Source organism: Priapulus caudatus, unplaced genomic scaffold, assembly GCF_000485595.1.
Source record: "Priapulus caudatus unplaced genomic scaffold, Priapulus_caudatus-5.0.1 Scaffold228, whole genome shotgun sequence".
Classification (NCBI taxonomy): domain Eukaryota; kingdom Metazoa; phylum Priapulida; class Priapulimorpha; order Priapulimorphida; family Priapulidae; genus Priapulus; species Priapulus caudatus.
In genome coordinates this window covers 98,443-115,094 of record NW_014577289.1, presented here as the reverse complement: position 1 = coordinate 115,094, position 16,652 = coordinate 98,443, and the positions used below count along the sequence as shown (strand labels likewise).

Here is a 16,652-nt window from a genome sequence, read left to right as displayed (position 1 = left end):
AATAAATGAACTGTAGTTGCGTATGAGGAGAGACTGGCCAGTGCATCAAAACTCAGTGCAGTCTTTTTGACAACTGTTCTTACCTAGCCGTGACGCGAGTATCTAGCTAGGTTCTTAATATCTCTCCCTGTGATGCTAGTTCTCATGTAACTAAGACTGCGACAGTTTATGTATTAATAATTATCCTGGACAATAATGCACATGGGCATTGCAGCGAAGTATCTGCCAGCTCTAAAGGCGAAGAGATACACGCCAAGTGGTTATGTGCTGTGAAGAGAAACTGGTGCGCGAATCTATTAAAGAACTGTAATGTATATAAGATCGCCTAGATTAGATGCGGACTAGAAAGCTGGAAGGAGTGTTATGATGGTAGATGTTATTAGGTTTACTTCTAAACATGCGCAGTTATATGTAATATCGACGATTTATTGAAGCGTCGATGTTTGTATAGCACTGAACACTTATTACGTATTTGCGCTAGTAATAACAATATCCGGGTCTTAGAGCCTGTGTGTGTAATGAACCAGAAACAGACGTTGGTGTAGTAGGAGTGTAGGCGCCAAGGCAAGAAGCCTTAACAACGATTATATAAGGTGACGATGTGGAGAGATCACCATGCTGAAAACATAAATAGTTTTGTTATATCACATTTCTAAAATAGTTTTATAATATAGGCGTGCGATTCATTCATCACCGAGTTCATTTCCATATTTCATTATGTTCTTGTCGATCGAGTCCATCACTCCATTCATCATGTGTGAGCATGTCAACAGCGCGAATTCTAATATTTCTCTTAGATATCTTATTATGAATTTTAGACTTTTGAGTGCACTCACTTATTTATTCCAAAAATTGTACATCTACTATGTCACAGTGATTTATCTTTCTCTATATTTGCTACTCCTTACAGAAATATATCTGACTTCCATGAGCCGCGTCCTTTCCACTGCAGTCTCTCTCAGCTCCTCTCTCCCTTTGCGGCAAGCATTAGAACAAGCAATATGTCGTGCGGGCGCGAGGCGCTAGTGAAGCACTCTCTGAGAGAGGTCGTTCCGTTATAGGCCAATGGTATCGGCACATCGTAAGCAACTGGTGGGCCGTCAATAACCTGTTGTTGTCAATATCTTCACGCATCAATGTAAATGTAAGTAATTTAAATTAATGAGATTGAGACCAGACAAATTCTGATTGACAGTACAAAATGAAGAGCAGCAGATAGCCTTATGACCCCTAGGTCATAAGATTTATATATAGTATTACTTATATTTAAATAATTACCCCGCATTACTAGTGTAGAAACCATCGACTTATAGCAAGATAAGAGTACCCCAGTAAGAATCGAGCCGCTAAGGCTGTCCTGGCGGACGCAATACATCACGTAGATACCAAAAAAACACATGTACGCATGAATGCAACAGAGGATCCGAATTGTTTCCTGGATGCGAACTTTTGGTAATCACGGTTACAGCCGCTATAGAACAGCTGCGCACAAGGAGTCAATATATGCACACGAAGGGCCTATCAAGAGCACGAGATAGGTACTCTAATTATGGACTGAACGAGGAATTCACGTATAGACACCGAGAAGTGTCCGTATTATGACGGCGCATATTTGATGGGGGTTTTATCATCATCGGAGGCACGAGATGCATGTACGTAATATCTCGGTGTTTAATTATTATCAGTATTCGCGAGTGATATAATTGGCAGGATGCGCCCTCGCCTATACTAGTGTAGCTACGCTCGTTCACACACACACAACACAACACACAGCACACACACACAACCACCAACAGCTATACGCTCAACGCACCATCAGCACCCTTTGCACCCCTGGCTTCTGCCTTGTCCTCGGATCCGACGCTACCTATATTTTTCTAAGACTGGGCCGACAATCAGGCACGGCTGCACGACCATCATGACGCATGCACACACACGCACACACATCAGCGCGTCTTTCCTGGCCCACGCGGACACACTCTATCTCCACCACACTCACTCCCTCTTCCTCTTCTCACCTCTCACACACACTCCAATCCATCGCGATCAGCGCCAAAGACACTGTCATGCACGGCGCACACCAACTGACACACAGTCTATCCTTCTCTCACACACACTACACAGCGAGTACACACCACCACACACACTCTCAGACACTATAGTGCCGGTGCTCGAGGCACACACACACAGCCCGTGCTGCAACTCTCTTCACTCTTCATACGACGAAAAGAGCGACAGCTAATTACATTTTGGAAAAAAAAGCTATAGCATCGCATCCAACGACCACAACACTATCAGCACACACACACAGCAGACGTACGTCGGCCATCACACACACACACAACTAACCTTTTTACTTAGCTGACTCTCTCATCTCTCTCTCTCATCCGTCTTCACTCAACATCTATCATAGAGCCCCACACACTACACCAACACCACGGTGATAGCTGGAAAATTTCGCCCGCCGCCATAGTTGAGATCAAGATAAGAGGGTGATAACGCCAGCTAAACACAAAAAACGTTAATTACATGGATCGTTTGTAATAACGTATGAGCAAGAAAGGTTTATCGGGCCAGTTTTATAGACAACGTTATATTTAAACGTAAAATGGATGCTCGGGATTTTTATAACCGGATTTCGAACGTTTGTAAAAACGGGTTTTTTAATGTAACTGTTATTTGATAGTGCCCACCTACTCTCTTCTGGTCTCTTCTTCCGTTGAAATTAATCATCGTCTCTCTCACACACCACACACAATGAACACGCACATCGCACACACACAGCGACAGACCACAAACAATCGATGACATCATCATCGCACCTACATCTACAATCACATCTGCACTCGCATGAACGAATCGTCTATCTTCGTCCTTCACAGACACACCATAATTACCACACTGCACACCACACACACTGCACGCACGAGCGAGCCCCACCGTGCGTAACGAACCACACTCTACTACCCCCACTACTGATACGCTTTCTCTATCTGCTCACACACTCATTAATGAACGATCACATCTACGCAATCTCGAGAACATGGCACGAGACAACACAAACACTTACACACGACACCACTAGACATACTATTTACAGTAATTCAAAATAGTTGACGAATGGTAGATGCCGAGAGCTAACTCCGCATTGGCAAAAATGTTAGAATACATGGCGTGCTTTAGCGAAATTTAATTTAGAATATTGTATCATAATCCGCGAAACGCCGTATGCTCGAGGCCACCGTCAGCGCTCCTCTAGAGCAGTAGACAACATGTAGAGCAAGCACCACAATACCTGTGTCGGCGTCGGGGGTTCGCATATAGGCTTCTTCGTAGCAGACGATCTTTTGTCACCCGCTTCCTGGCGTTTAAATGGCTACTAATCGAATTATATGATGAGTAATTACACAACAAATTATATTAAGATACTAAATATTTATCTAATTTTTTTTTTATCAGTCAAATAATGACACGCACGCACTACACACACACAGCACGCACGGGTCAAGATACCAACTCAAGTACAACTTGCAGTCCTACCGACGGCACTTATCTCGTGCACGCGATCGCAAATTATAGGTTTAAACTTTGTGTCAGACAGGTCCATCAAGTTTGTGGGGTATGGGGGAGTCTGCTGTCGAGGATGATTTCAGCCCGTGCACTTAGTGAATCCATGCAGCAGGAAGATAGGCGAAGAATATGTGAGCGCGGTAGCCCAAGCACAGTGTAGCACCGAAGCCACACCGCGAGTGCCGACCAGACACTTGGAACGTCTCGATAAAAAAATTATGTTAAATAAACACGAAATGTTTTTACTGTACCAACAAAAGCACTTACACTGAGTTCTCCTAGTTCGCTTTTCAGCGTAACTTATTTGGCCGATAAAAACTCCCTGTAAATGCCCGTTTCAAATTGAAAATGCTCCTCTGAAACACCAAGTACACCACGCAGCCGCACGTGCACGGTACGGTGAACACGGCACCGCGAGCCGCCGCGTGTGTACAAACAATTAACTAGAATATTAGAGGTAATAGAATAAATATAGAATCCAAATTCTAGGTTATTCAAAGTATTAAACAAAAAATTATTTCGGGGATTTGACAAAAAAATCGTACCACGGGGAATGGCGTTCAAAATTAAGCGACTGCGTTTTCAGTAAAATAATGTTCATTTATTAGACACGACGAGTTGCCAGACATTTTTCAGTAGATGTATGTCACTTTCCATTGTGTAATAAATAATTTAGGAGAGTTTATGGATATAGTTATGACGCATTTGTAGATCAATGTTCAGTATTTATTGTCTGGCCAAAATAGTGGAAATTTTCCCCAGTTTCCTGTTGAAAGTAGGAGAGATGCATTGTAGGGCCCACCCGCACATCAATATAGTGGGGGGGAGGATATCCACGCCCCATCCCAACCCGCGTATCCTACGGTCTCAGCTGCTCCCACCGCCTCGTCTACCGTGCAACAAAGCCCACACATTATGCAGTTTTTCTGCCTCAGTCTTTGTGGCCGCAGCCCGCACGCCTGAGATTGTGCACGCGCATAGCGCCAAAATCCTCCCCGAGACCGATTTTTTGGCAAAAATATATGGCATTTGTAATATGTAGAGTGGTTATCCGCTAACCGCAACGATTCCTATGATACACATTCGCATCAGTAGACCGTCCATTTAAGAAATGAGGAATAGATTAAGACGCTTGCTTGCAATGCATGTAAGTAACCTGCGGCAGCATCGCGGCTGCCTGATAGCTGTAGAATACATTTTATTATGCATATGCCACTCATATGCTTCAGTACATTATGCGTACTGGCCAATCGCGGTCGCAAACTGCATGCAGTGCCCCTTCCCCACTGATCTCTATAATATAATCATATTATAGAGATCAGTGCCCTTCCCACACTCAGGATAATAGAAGAATTGAGCCAGAGCGAGAGCGCCACCTGTCGTGGAGTTTGTCGCGGTCGTTGAGTATCACGTGACCTAGTGAGAAACGCGGGCTGATCAACAGACAGCGACAGATTTATGTTGTGCATATTTATTTTGTCTATAAAACAGCATTTTCGAGTATTGACATAACAGCAACAGCGGTGATACAGGTATTTTTTTAATCAAACGCATTTTTAGCGCTGTTACTGTCTTATTATCTGTGTCAATTACCAGCGTCACTACCACACCGCACATGGACAGTGTCAGACACTATCACAGTATCACTCAGTGACGCTGAAGGGGTCGTATATCATGTCGTATATATCATGTAGTACCCGAGGTGTCGGCGAATATGTCGCCTACGCCTACTCCCTAACCCTAACACCCTAACCCTAACCAGATCAGATAGTTACCTCAGCCTCAGGTAGGTAAAATGCCTCCTACATATTATACGCCATTAATATGGCATTATACGACAACGACCCTTCGTGCCTCAGTGGCAGTGGTGTCACTGACGCTGAAGGGGTCGTTGCCGTATCAGGTACTACAGATATGTACCCGAGGTACATATATGTATACACAAAGTGTATCAGACTTGTACTACAGAAGTGTACCCTAACCCTAGCTCCAGGAAACGGTATTGCTAGGGTTAGAATTGACGTTAGTCACACAGCCTGGTCGGGTTACCCTAACCCTAGCCCTAACCCTAACCCTAAACATACCTGACATATAAAAATATAAACATAATACTAAACAACCTAAAACTACCTCGGGTACATATCTGTAGTACCTGATACGACAACGCCCCATCTGCGTCACCGACATAGTTAGTTAGTTAGTTATTTGTTAGTTTTGAACGGATCATTAGAAGGTGAGACGGACGGAAAGCAGAGATCGATCAGCATGCCATCAGTTGAATGAGTGCACTAGGATCCATCATCCAGGATCCAGGATCCATCAAGCATCAATACTGATAAATAATGCGATTCAGGACTCCTTGTAAAAACTTATAAGCTTGACATGAAAATAATTTTGGAAAGTGGGTCCAGAGTATCCCCAGGCAATTGACACACATTGTGTCTGACCACCTGCAAAGCAGAAGCTAATTTATGACATCAAACATGTATGCCCCTACATGCACAGGGCTACCGCTGGTGTTCTCCACCTTCGCAAAATGCGATGAATAAATAACAGTCGTGATTATACTACACTAAGTGCTTAGTGGTGAATATAATTGGCGAATGATTTAACTGCCTAGAAAATTACAATTAACTAATGAAGTCGTCATATTGCAGTGTCGTGTCATAAAATGTTTTCGTACACCTAGATTTTCTCATTCGCATCACCGGTTTATGCTTTGCTTAGCACATACGATAAAGTGAACAGTGGTTTTAGTTTTTCATTCGTGGCTAAAAAAACTTTGGTGGCACAAGTCTTGGCTCAAACTTTAAAACATCTAAAGGAAGCCCTCATGCATTATTTTCCACATTTTCATGCCTTAATTTCCAACTCTGTTTCCTTTTGATGATCCCAACACAGCAAGGCTGTGTTTACACAGCTTAATGTTATATAATGTATGTCTCCAAACTGATCGAAATTACCTGTGTGTCAGGACTCTGGTTACGACATGCATAATTCTGGGTTAGAAATTAATTTTTTGGCCAGGCAGCAAGTACTTATTCAGAACTTCAGGTGCCCAGCAAATTTACTCATCCGCACAGAATCTTTGGTGCTTTCACTATGGTTTATAATTTTTTATGGCAGCAACCTGACGTTGAAAACAGGCAGCAAACTGACTTTTGTTGGCAGCAAAACGGTTGCTTACTGCCCATAATTTCTAAACCTGGTAATTGACCTTCAATTAACAATCAGGTATTTATTGCCCGATTGCTCAACATGCATACTGAAATTTCTGGGGAAACCTTGGAGCCAATTAGTTTGAGCCAGAACAATATATATCTGAACTGTCATTGTGGTTTTTCAAATACACATCTTGCAGCATGTGGGGAAGCCTCTAAGATAGATGACACCTAATTCAAAGATAGAAGTAGCCTAATTTATTAGGAATGTTTAACATTGTGAACTTGCATGTGAACCCTATGCATAAGATGATTTTATCCAAACTCTAGATGAGCAATAGGTTGATATCATTGTTACGAGCATCATATACCAAAAAATATTACAAGTGTAGAGTTATATATATACTTACTATATGTTCTTATATATATATGCAGAAACCAAGCCGCTATGGTGGTTGTGATGTTATTAAATTACTGAAAAATGTTTATGGAGCCTTTTTATTAGCAATAGGGTGACATGAAAGACACGACAGATGTAGACACAGCACCAGTGCCTTTAGGGCATATACCAACGGCTGATACCTTTGGAAAGGAGCTCTTTATGGCAGCAAATCGACCCCATGTGAAATCTAAAAAGATATCAAAACTCCTTGAGCGCAATCAAGGTAAGGAAAATATTAGAATCAGAACTCTGAATTTTTGCATGTACGATTGTTACTTAAGCCAAAGCCAAATTAAAATGTATTATGCATGTTCATAATATATTGCATGTGATTTGTAATTTTACAATTAACACGTGGGTATCAAGATGCAACTAAAATAGACATGTAGCACTCAGTACTATGTACATACGTTCGTCAACTGCATTAATCAGCACGGGCTATGTGAAGCGATGGAATATATTTCGTGAACTAGACCTTCAAGTTCAACATACCTAGTCCAAAGATTAAAAGTTTAGAGCTGAATGACCTGAGGTTACCGTATACAAAGAGCTTCACAATCCGAGCCTTTTAACGGGTGGTGAGGGATTGCTGATCTAACATGATTTACGTACAAAGAAATTAGTTCTACGGGAAATTAGACAAAGGAGGTATTGGCCAGTTTGGGGAAAAGCGCATTATGGATTCAACGGCACGCATGCAGACACTTCAGGTGGAAGTGGGGGGGGGAACGGCACGCATGCAGACACTTCAGGTGGAAGTGGGGGGGGGAGAGGGAGAGGGCGAACTCCTTTCACAACGGCAATGTTAAATTTGAAAAAGGGCGGTGCGCCACTGTGCCTCTTTATGTATAAGAAACCCTGACCTGTTTATCACTCTCATTCATTACAGTATGCTACAGTTGCTACCTGTGGTAATTTTTGCACTATTGCTAGTGGATTACTCTATGCACTGATGCCTTGCCACCAGGCACCAGCTCAAATGAAGCCAGATGTATCACAGAGTATACTCTAGTGGTACTTGCCAATTGGTACATAGTATAAACACAAGCCAAATAAAAGTCAAACACCAGTCAAACTTCGTGGATGGGTGAAGTGACATTGAAACAGCATCCACTGATAGACAATGTTTTAATAATATGAACGTATATTTATAATAATTATTAGATAATACTAATAGGCTAATAATGTAAATGTAAAGTATAAAAGATATGAGATCGTAATGCAATTTAAACAGCAGAACGGTAGTAACTAATAATTCTATTAGTGAAAAAACAACATTTCATTTCGGATGATATTTCATTTCACTTAAACACGATATGGATACGATTCATGAATATATATATATATACATTTATGGAATGCCCACGTTTTATAAACAAGTGCCGCAGAGCGACAGCGCTCAACTGAATAGATTTCTGTGTTTTACTATTATCAGTATTCCTGTGTTTATAATTGGGAGAGCGCCTTAGCCTATAGAGTGCAAAACCGCTGATTCATCCGCTATTGTCTTTTCCCCTGGTATCCATGTATACTGATGAAATGTTATTATATAAATCTATGCTAGGATTACTCTTCTTCATTTTAAATGCAAAATATTATCAAGAGCAGATAAAGAATCTTATCTATCTGCTCTTCTTCTTTATCTGCTCTTTTTCTTTATCTGCTCTGCCTTCTTTATCTGCTCTTGATATTATTCTTCTGGGGAGATATTACGCATGCGCCAGCACCTCCTCAGACGTGCGGTACGGACTGAAGAAAACTGCACAATATAGTTTGCTGAGGGGGAGAGGAGTGAGAGACTAAGGAAAGGCGGCAGGGAAGACAGCTGAGAGAAAATACAAAAAGAAGGAGACTGGTTGAAAGACAATGGAGGCCAGGGGGAAGGACAAGGCCGGATGAAGTAGAAGTTTTGCACTCTATATGCTAGGGCGCTCTCCTAATTATAAACACAGGAATACTGATAATAGTAAAACACTGATATCTATGCTGAGATACATACGCATATCTGGTATTCCTGGTATGGCCTTCATTGTCCTTCGACCAGTCTCCTTCTTTTTTGACTGCTCCTCAGCTGTCTTCCCTGCCGCCTTTCCTCAGTCTCCCACCCATTTCTCCCTGAGCAAGCTATATTATGCAGTTCTCCTCAGTTCGTACCGCACGCCTGAGGTGGTGCTCGCGCATGCGCAATATCTCACGAGAAGAATAATATTTTGCGAAAATTATGCATTTAAAATTAAGAGGAAATATTCTAGCATAGATTTATATGATAACATTCCATGATTAGATCTCACTTAAGAAAGAAGAAGAAGAGCTTTATGTAAGGTCGCCGCTGCATACACTAGTCAATACTCAAACTGCCTACGTTAGTGTGTTATCGCATGCGCAATATATCACCAGAGGAATTATATTTTGTGTCGAATATACATTTAATCTAGTTAGGGTGTATCTCAGCATAGATTTCTGTGTTTTACTATTATCAGTATTCCTGTGTTTATAATTGGGAGCTAGAGCGCCCTAGCCTATAGAGTGCAAAACTGCTACTTCATCCGGTCTCGGCCTTCCCCCTGGCCTCCATTGTCTTTCAACCAGTCTCCTTCTTATTCAATTCCGCCTCAGCTGTCTTCCCTGCCGCCTTTCCTTAGTCTCTCACTCCTCTCTCCCTCAGCAAGCTATATTGTGCAGTTTTCTTCAGTCCTTACCGCACGCATGAGGTGGTGGGGGCGCATGTGTAATATCTCCACAGAAGAAGAATATTTTGCAAAAACTATGCATTTAAAATGTAGAGGAGTAATCCTAGCATAGATTTATATGATAACATTTCATCAGTAGACATCACTTGAGAAATAAGAAGAAGAGCTCTACGTAAGGTATCCGTTGCATATGCCAGTCAGTACACAAACTGCTTAAGTTAGTATGTTAGCGCAGGCGCAATATCTCACCAGAGGAGTTATATTTTGTAAGGAATAAGCATTTAATTAGGCTAGGGGGTATCTCAGCATAGATATCAGTGTTTTACTATTATCAGTATTCCTGTGTTTATAATTGGGAGAGCGCCCTAGAATATAGAGTGCAAAACTTCTACTTCATCCGGCCTTGTCCTTTCCCCTGGCCTCCATTGTCTTTCAACCAGTCTCCTTCTTTTTGTATTTCCTCTCAGCTGTCTTCCCTGCCGCCTTTCCTTAGTCTCTCACTCTTCTCCCCCTCAGCAAGCTATATTGTGCAGTTTTCTTCAGTCCGTACCCCACGCCTGAATTAGTGGCCGGTACTGCTCGAGCATGCGCAATATTTCACGAGAAGCATATTTTGCAAAAAATATGCATTCAAAATGAAGAGGAGATATCCTAGCATAGATTTATATGATAACGTTTCATCAGTAGACCTCACTCAATAAGTGATATCGGAAAATTTCCCGCCGCCATATTGAGATCAGATACCTGCAGGACTTGTGCTCTACTTGTCATATCAATTCACACATCGTGAGTACAGTTCCTTGTTTGTTTGTTTTGGTATTTCCGATAATCGATTATTTGTTTTCATAATCGATTATCGAATTTGAGACTATAATCGATCGATTTTCGATTATAATCGATCATCGGGACATCACTACCAATATCACTGCTGGTTAAATTACAAACAAAACTTGAAATCGGTTGTTGATATGTATCAACGTATCATTTACGTGCCGTAAATGTCATCCAGGAGTCAAGCGATAACGTAAACATTTGTGCGGCCCGTATGTTTTGGACGCCAGATGAAACGGAGGTTTCAGCGGTGTAACCACGTCCACGGACTAATCACGGATGCACGTGGACAGCCCTGACAAAAAGTTCCTTTTCACGAGCGTCTATGTTTACGAATTCACTGATGATTGCATTGCGTACGGCCGAGCATGCGTGCGAAAATATCCGGTGCACTATAAATCTGTATCACACCCGCTTCGCCGGCAGCGGTTTGAAACTGTAAACAACTGATTTTTGGACTGCGGATTTCAATTAGACATTTCTTAGTAACCAGCAGCGATATTGGACAAACTAATACGCGTTTGGCTATATAAGGTAATGTACTTATTAACTACACAAGGTGCCAGTTACTCTAGCATTTGTCAACATTGCATAATTAATGGACCTATTATTCCTTTAAATAAACGACTCACACAGCTCTCCCTTTCGTTCTCTTCCTCCCTCCCTCCCTCCCCCTCTCTCTATCATACACACCACAGACCAATAAAAATACAGTTATTCTGAAGACTAACATGAAGGGCATTTAAAATGAGTTCATACAAGTAGCAACTATCACATGTGTATGCTATTCTATAGTATACGTGCTTTTGTGACGTTTGAATTACAGCCTGCACCTAACTTTTTATAAATAAAATTAGAGAAGATTCCCTTCACCAGTTATTTCTTTTGTTCTCTAACAAAAAATATAGGTGATTACTAACATCTCAACTTTTATCACAATCTTACTCTCAGTCATCTGGTCACTTAAAAAACAACTACAACTGTGGACCACAAATGAATATGGATGTACCTTAGTCTACATTCACTATACACAAGTTCAGCATTAATAATATATCTGCCAGAGAAAACTCGTGGACAACAATTCTGTTGATGTACTAGAAGTCCTAAAATAATGAATTTGTACACTAAAATTGAAAATCTACAAGTCACAATAGTGTTTTTAAAAAGCTAATGCAAGGTTAAAATTAAGAAAATATGCTAACTAATGATACACACTGTGAGCTAGTATCACATACAGATGCGTTCCCTACTTTAAAAAACAATTTTCCCAAAACGTGAATTCCAGGAACAAATCATCATTCCAACTTCATAATGTGGTGTTACGCATTCTTGGTTCAACATCTTATTCACATGGAGAATTTACTGTGATTTGTTCCACAGTTGTACGCAATTATGTGTTACAGGGGAAGACATCGTTAACAGTTTCTGCCTAAAATCACATTCTTCACCCCGTGATTAAAAAAATGTACCGGCTTAAAATATCCTGAGCAATACTATAATTATCAGTCCTCAACTGGATGGCAGGGAATGAAATTGCCCTGCTTCTCTGTAGGTCAGTGGTTCTTAACCTTTTTTGAGTCATGGACCCCTTTGAGAATCAGGTGAAAGCTACGGACCCCTCCCCAGAAAAATGCACATAAGAACATGAACACAATATTTTCATGTGCCTGGTTCATGGACCCACTGAAGCCCATCCACGAACCCCAATGGGGTGCATGGAGCACAGGTTAAGAACCCTTACTCTAGGTAGAGCAGCTGGGAGTGTGCAGGCAGTTACAATGACAATCATGTCAAACCTGCCCTGCCTTTCTTCTCTAGATGCAGCAGGCGTATGTGTCGGAGAAGGTTTCCAGACTGTGTGAAGGCGGCGTCACACACGTCGCACTTGTACGGCCGCTCGCCCGTATGCACGCGCGTGTGCTTAGTCAGCGTGCTGCGGTCGATGAACGAACTCTTGCAGAGCGCACAGGTGAAGGGTCGCTCGCCCGTGTGTGTTCGCGTGTGCGTCGTCAGGCTACCCGACGTTGTGAAGGCGGCCGGGCAAAGATCACATTTGTACGGTCGCAGGGGTTCGGGAAGATTCGTCGAGGACACCGATTTCTTCTTCCTGATGTTGTCTTGGTCGGCAACCCGCAGCAGAGTCTTGTATCTCTTCATGCAGGTGTGATTGAGCATCTGATTTCGATCGTTGTAAATCAGATCGCAGCAGGAACACTTGTAGCGGAGAGATGTCGGCTTGGGAGCGACCGGCTTCAGCACGCTGGGCAGGCGTTGCGTGCGCGGGTGGCTCGGCAGAACCTTCCTCTTGAACGAGTCGTTCTCGTGCGAGACCACGTGATTCGCGATCGCCTTGGGGCTCTCGAACGACACGAAGCAGATGTCACACATGTACCTGCAGAGGTAGAAATTAATTTGTGAACAAGAGAGTCCGATGGACTCCCTGCCCTCAAAAAGAGGGAGTCCGCAGCAAAACAAGGGAGTCCGCAGTCTGAAGTTCAAAACTAAAAATATAAAAATGTGCTTATTTTGAAGATTAATGCGGTTGCACGTCTGCCAAATTTTCTTTGGACATTTGCTAAAAAAATACGGTATTTCCGCGAGGCCGTGCTCTGGAACGAACTAGTTAGTATAACAGAATTTTCAGGGAGTCGCACGGACTCCTACACATGTCAAATCAGGGAGTCCGACAGTAAATCAGGGAGTATTCGACTCCGGACTCGCATTAATTTCGCATCCTGTACCTGTGGTCAACCCTCTCGAGCTGCGCTCGCTTCACCGGCCCGCGCGCGTTCTCGTCGAACGCCAGTCGGAACACTTCCATGACGAAGGAACCGTGGCCCGAGTGCGTCGCCTCGTGGTCGGCAAGGTCGAGCGCGCTCGCGTAGATGGCGCCGCATATCTTGCAGCCGTACGGCTTCTCGCGGTTGTGCGAGGTCATGTGCAGCAGCAGCGCACTCTCCTGGATGAAGGCCACCGTGCAGACGGGGCAGACGTGCAGGTGCTCCCCGCCGCGGTGCGTGTTCATGTGCTGGAAGAAGTTGAACATGTCGGCGAACGGCTCGCTGCACACGTCGCACGCGTACGGCCCGTCGGCGCGGTGCGAGAGTTTGTGCTGCGCGAGGCAGCTGGCGCGTTCGCACGCCTCGCCGCAGATCTCGCAGCCCCGCGCCTCGCGAATCTCCGCGTGCCGCGACCACAGGTGCTGCCGCAGCGCGGCGCGCGACGTGAACGTCAGCGAGCAGCTGAACTTGAAGTGGCAACGCAGCAGCGGTGTCTGCGGCGAGCGGACCGCGTGCGCGCACTGCTTGTGCTGCTGCTGCTTGTGCTGCTGCGGCTTGTGCTGCTGCTGCTTGTGCTGCTGCGGCTTGGGCTGCTGCGGCTTGGGCTGCTGCTGCTTGTGCTGCTGCAGCTTGTGCTGATGCAGCTTCGTCGAGCTGCCGAATACCGACTGGCAGACGTTGCAGCAAGACGACAGAGTCATGTGGTTTTGATAGATGACGCTGTCGCAGAACACGCGCTTACAGTTGGCGCACGTGTACACCGTAGAGTGCGGAGTCTGCTTGTGGACTTCCATGTGCGCGGCTAGGTCATTGAACGTGGCGTGCGCTCCCCTGCACAGCCCGCAGATGAACCCTTTCTGCAATGTGGGAGTTGGCCTTTTTGGCAGGGCTTCACTCTGGGGAGCAACAGGCTGCACGCTGTCTTCCGTTTCCATGTCTGTTGTCGAGGCGATCCTGCCCGAGTTTGAATCACAGAGATCGGATTTTCGATTAAGTCCAGTCGGAACTGACGTCTTATCACATGCATTGCCATTGGCATTGGTGGTACTGATGCACGTATTACCATCATCTTTGTCATCACGAGCAACGTCGATGACTAGCTGGTCTTCGTCACTTTCACTGTCCTCTCGTTGGCCAGGCGAGACATTGCTGTTCTCGCCTTTTTGATGGGCAGTGTATTTTTCAGAATTACTCGTCACTACATTCAGAAACGGTCTAATGTTAGCAAATGATGAATCCTCTCGAGACGACCCGTATACCAAAGCGGGTTCTTGCTGCTCTTTTGTGTTCACGCCAGGAGCCATCATGTGACCATAGTGAAGAACTATAGTCCAAAGCTTTCAGTCTAAGCAAAAAACAAAAGCACTGTTATATATATGGCTGCAGAAAATACTGAATTGTAATTGGTGAAGAGCATTTACATGCCATTAAATAAAAACCAATATTGCTCAAGTGAACCTAAAAATGTAATAATGCCAACTATGGTGTGAGGCAAAAGGTTTGAATAAATAGACAAGAACATGTAGTATATCATATCTGGCCAAACGTAATGATAGTAAAACAGTTAGAATGTGATCAAAACACCTGGCACTGTACTATGTAATTTCCTGCCAAACCTCCCCCAAGAAATGTCACTACAATTCGTTAATGACACATTGTGCACCACGATTGCGTGACTGTGGCATTACAGTCTCTCTGAGTTGTGATTGTGTATCGGGAAAAGAATTTGAGATGAGGTTTATTGACTGGTCAAAGTAACGTTTTAGTTCATTACTGATTAGTTATAGTTGTATAGAATCTATAGATCGTTATAGTTTACTGAGTTATGCAAATTCATTAATGTTAGTATGTGGAATTGCCCTTGTTCTCTTTGCGACGTGGCACGTCGGGAGGTGACGTCGCTCACTGTCAACATTACCAGTAGAATTATTTCCTGCTGATTTTATACAGAATATTTAATACAATTACTGTCTCGTTGTTTAGGCAACATGGAAATTTTTGGATCTAGAATACTATTACTACCGTCCAGGGGAACACACATTTTCTCAGCCCACAAAACTCGAATGTTTTTCTTGTAACTATGCAAGATTCAGTGTTGGAAAAAGCCTATCCCCTCACTACAGGACTTGTAAGTTGTAAGCTTTGAACTGGATATTTGTGGACGTATGGGCTATGTGACAGTGTGATAGTTATGGCAGTGATCCGTGTGTGTGTCCAAGATTAGCAAGTTGTATTGTTTATACTTTTTCGGCAGCTCATTCATTACGCAGTCAGTGTGATAACAGAAAACCAGTTCCTGGTCACATTCCCGAGTGGCATGGACAAGTAACTTAACCCGTTTGGGCGCCTTCTGATCCTGCCAACCACTGATCTTACCTAAATCACCTAATCTATAGTTGGAATACGTCACTCCGCGTGAACAAACAACAGGAAATAGACATACTATTAGTATTACTACTCAGTCTACTGTACATTGATTGAATGGGTGCACAACGGCTAATGCAAATTCAATGCCAGATCCAGACAAGCTACACAGACGTGTACATAACTTTTCGGATTCCGAGACGTCTCCACTGAAACGAAATCAGGCACAGTTACTAACTCGCGATTTAATTATTGCAAAATCTTACCTGAATCATTTCGAAACCACTGAGCTACTCTATTAACCCAGCAATCACAGTTAGATGTTTAGTTCGCAACAATATAAAACTTCGTAAAGTAGACAGGTGGTAAATATGCAGCGCCCTCTTTCATCTAAAAGTAAAAAGTAAAACGCTATTATACAGAGACTGTAAAGGGCAGCGTAGTTTTATTGAAGCTTCACAAGCATGTATACGTAAATTGCATTTGGGATACATATAAGATTATGTTTAGGCTACACACAAAATATATGGCTAAAATATTACAACCACGGAATTTATCAGGAGTCACAGTTACACAAACAGATACGATGTTCCCGATGTGTATATGTCACTCAAGATTGGCGTCAGGGGCCGTTATATCAACCCCAGTCGTCGAAGTTGAACGTTTCAATAATAAATAGTTTCTATCGAAAACGTTTCGATAGTAAATAGACACGGGTTACATTTACTAATCAACACTGTTCGCGTAGTTTACTATAGTATGTCGCCTAATTATTCCACGCAAATTAACTTCACGCAAGCTACTGCACAGAAAT

At 43.2% G+C, this 16,652-nt stretch overlaps 1 protein-coding gene across 1 annotated transcript; it reads right to left on the bottom strand.

The window, feature by feature from the left end:
• Positions 1-7,126: 7,126 nt before the first annotated feature.
• LOC106807654 (endothelial zinc finger protein induced by tumor necrosis factor alpha-like) lies at positions 7,127-16,583 on the bottom strand. Its single transcript, XM_014810067.1, has 6 exons — positions 16,105-16,583; positions 14,045-14,819; positions 13,436-13,936; positions 11,910-13,086; positions 9,173-9,178; positions 7,127-7,140 (listed from the first exon to the last, which is right to left on the bottom strand). The coding sequence occupies exons 2-4, from the start codon at positions 14,779-14,781 to the stop codon at positions 12,480-12,482; spliced, it is 1,845 nt and encodes a 614-aa protein (XP_014665553.1). The 5' UTR covers positions 14,782-14,819; positions 16,105-16,583; the 3' UTR covers positions 7,127-7,140; positions 9,173-9,178; positions 11,910-12,479.
• Positions 16,584-16,652: the final 69 nt, after the last annotated feature.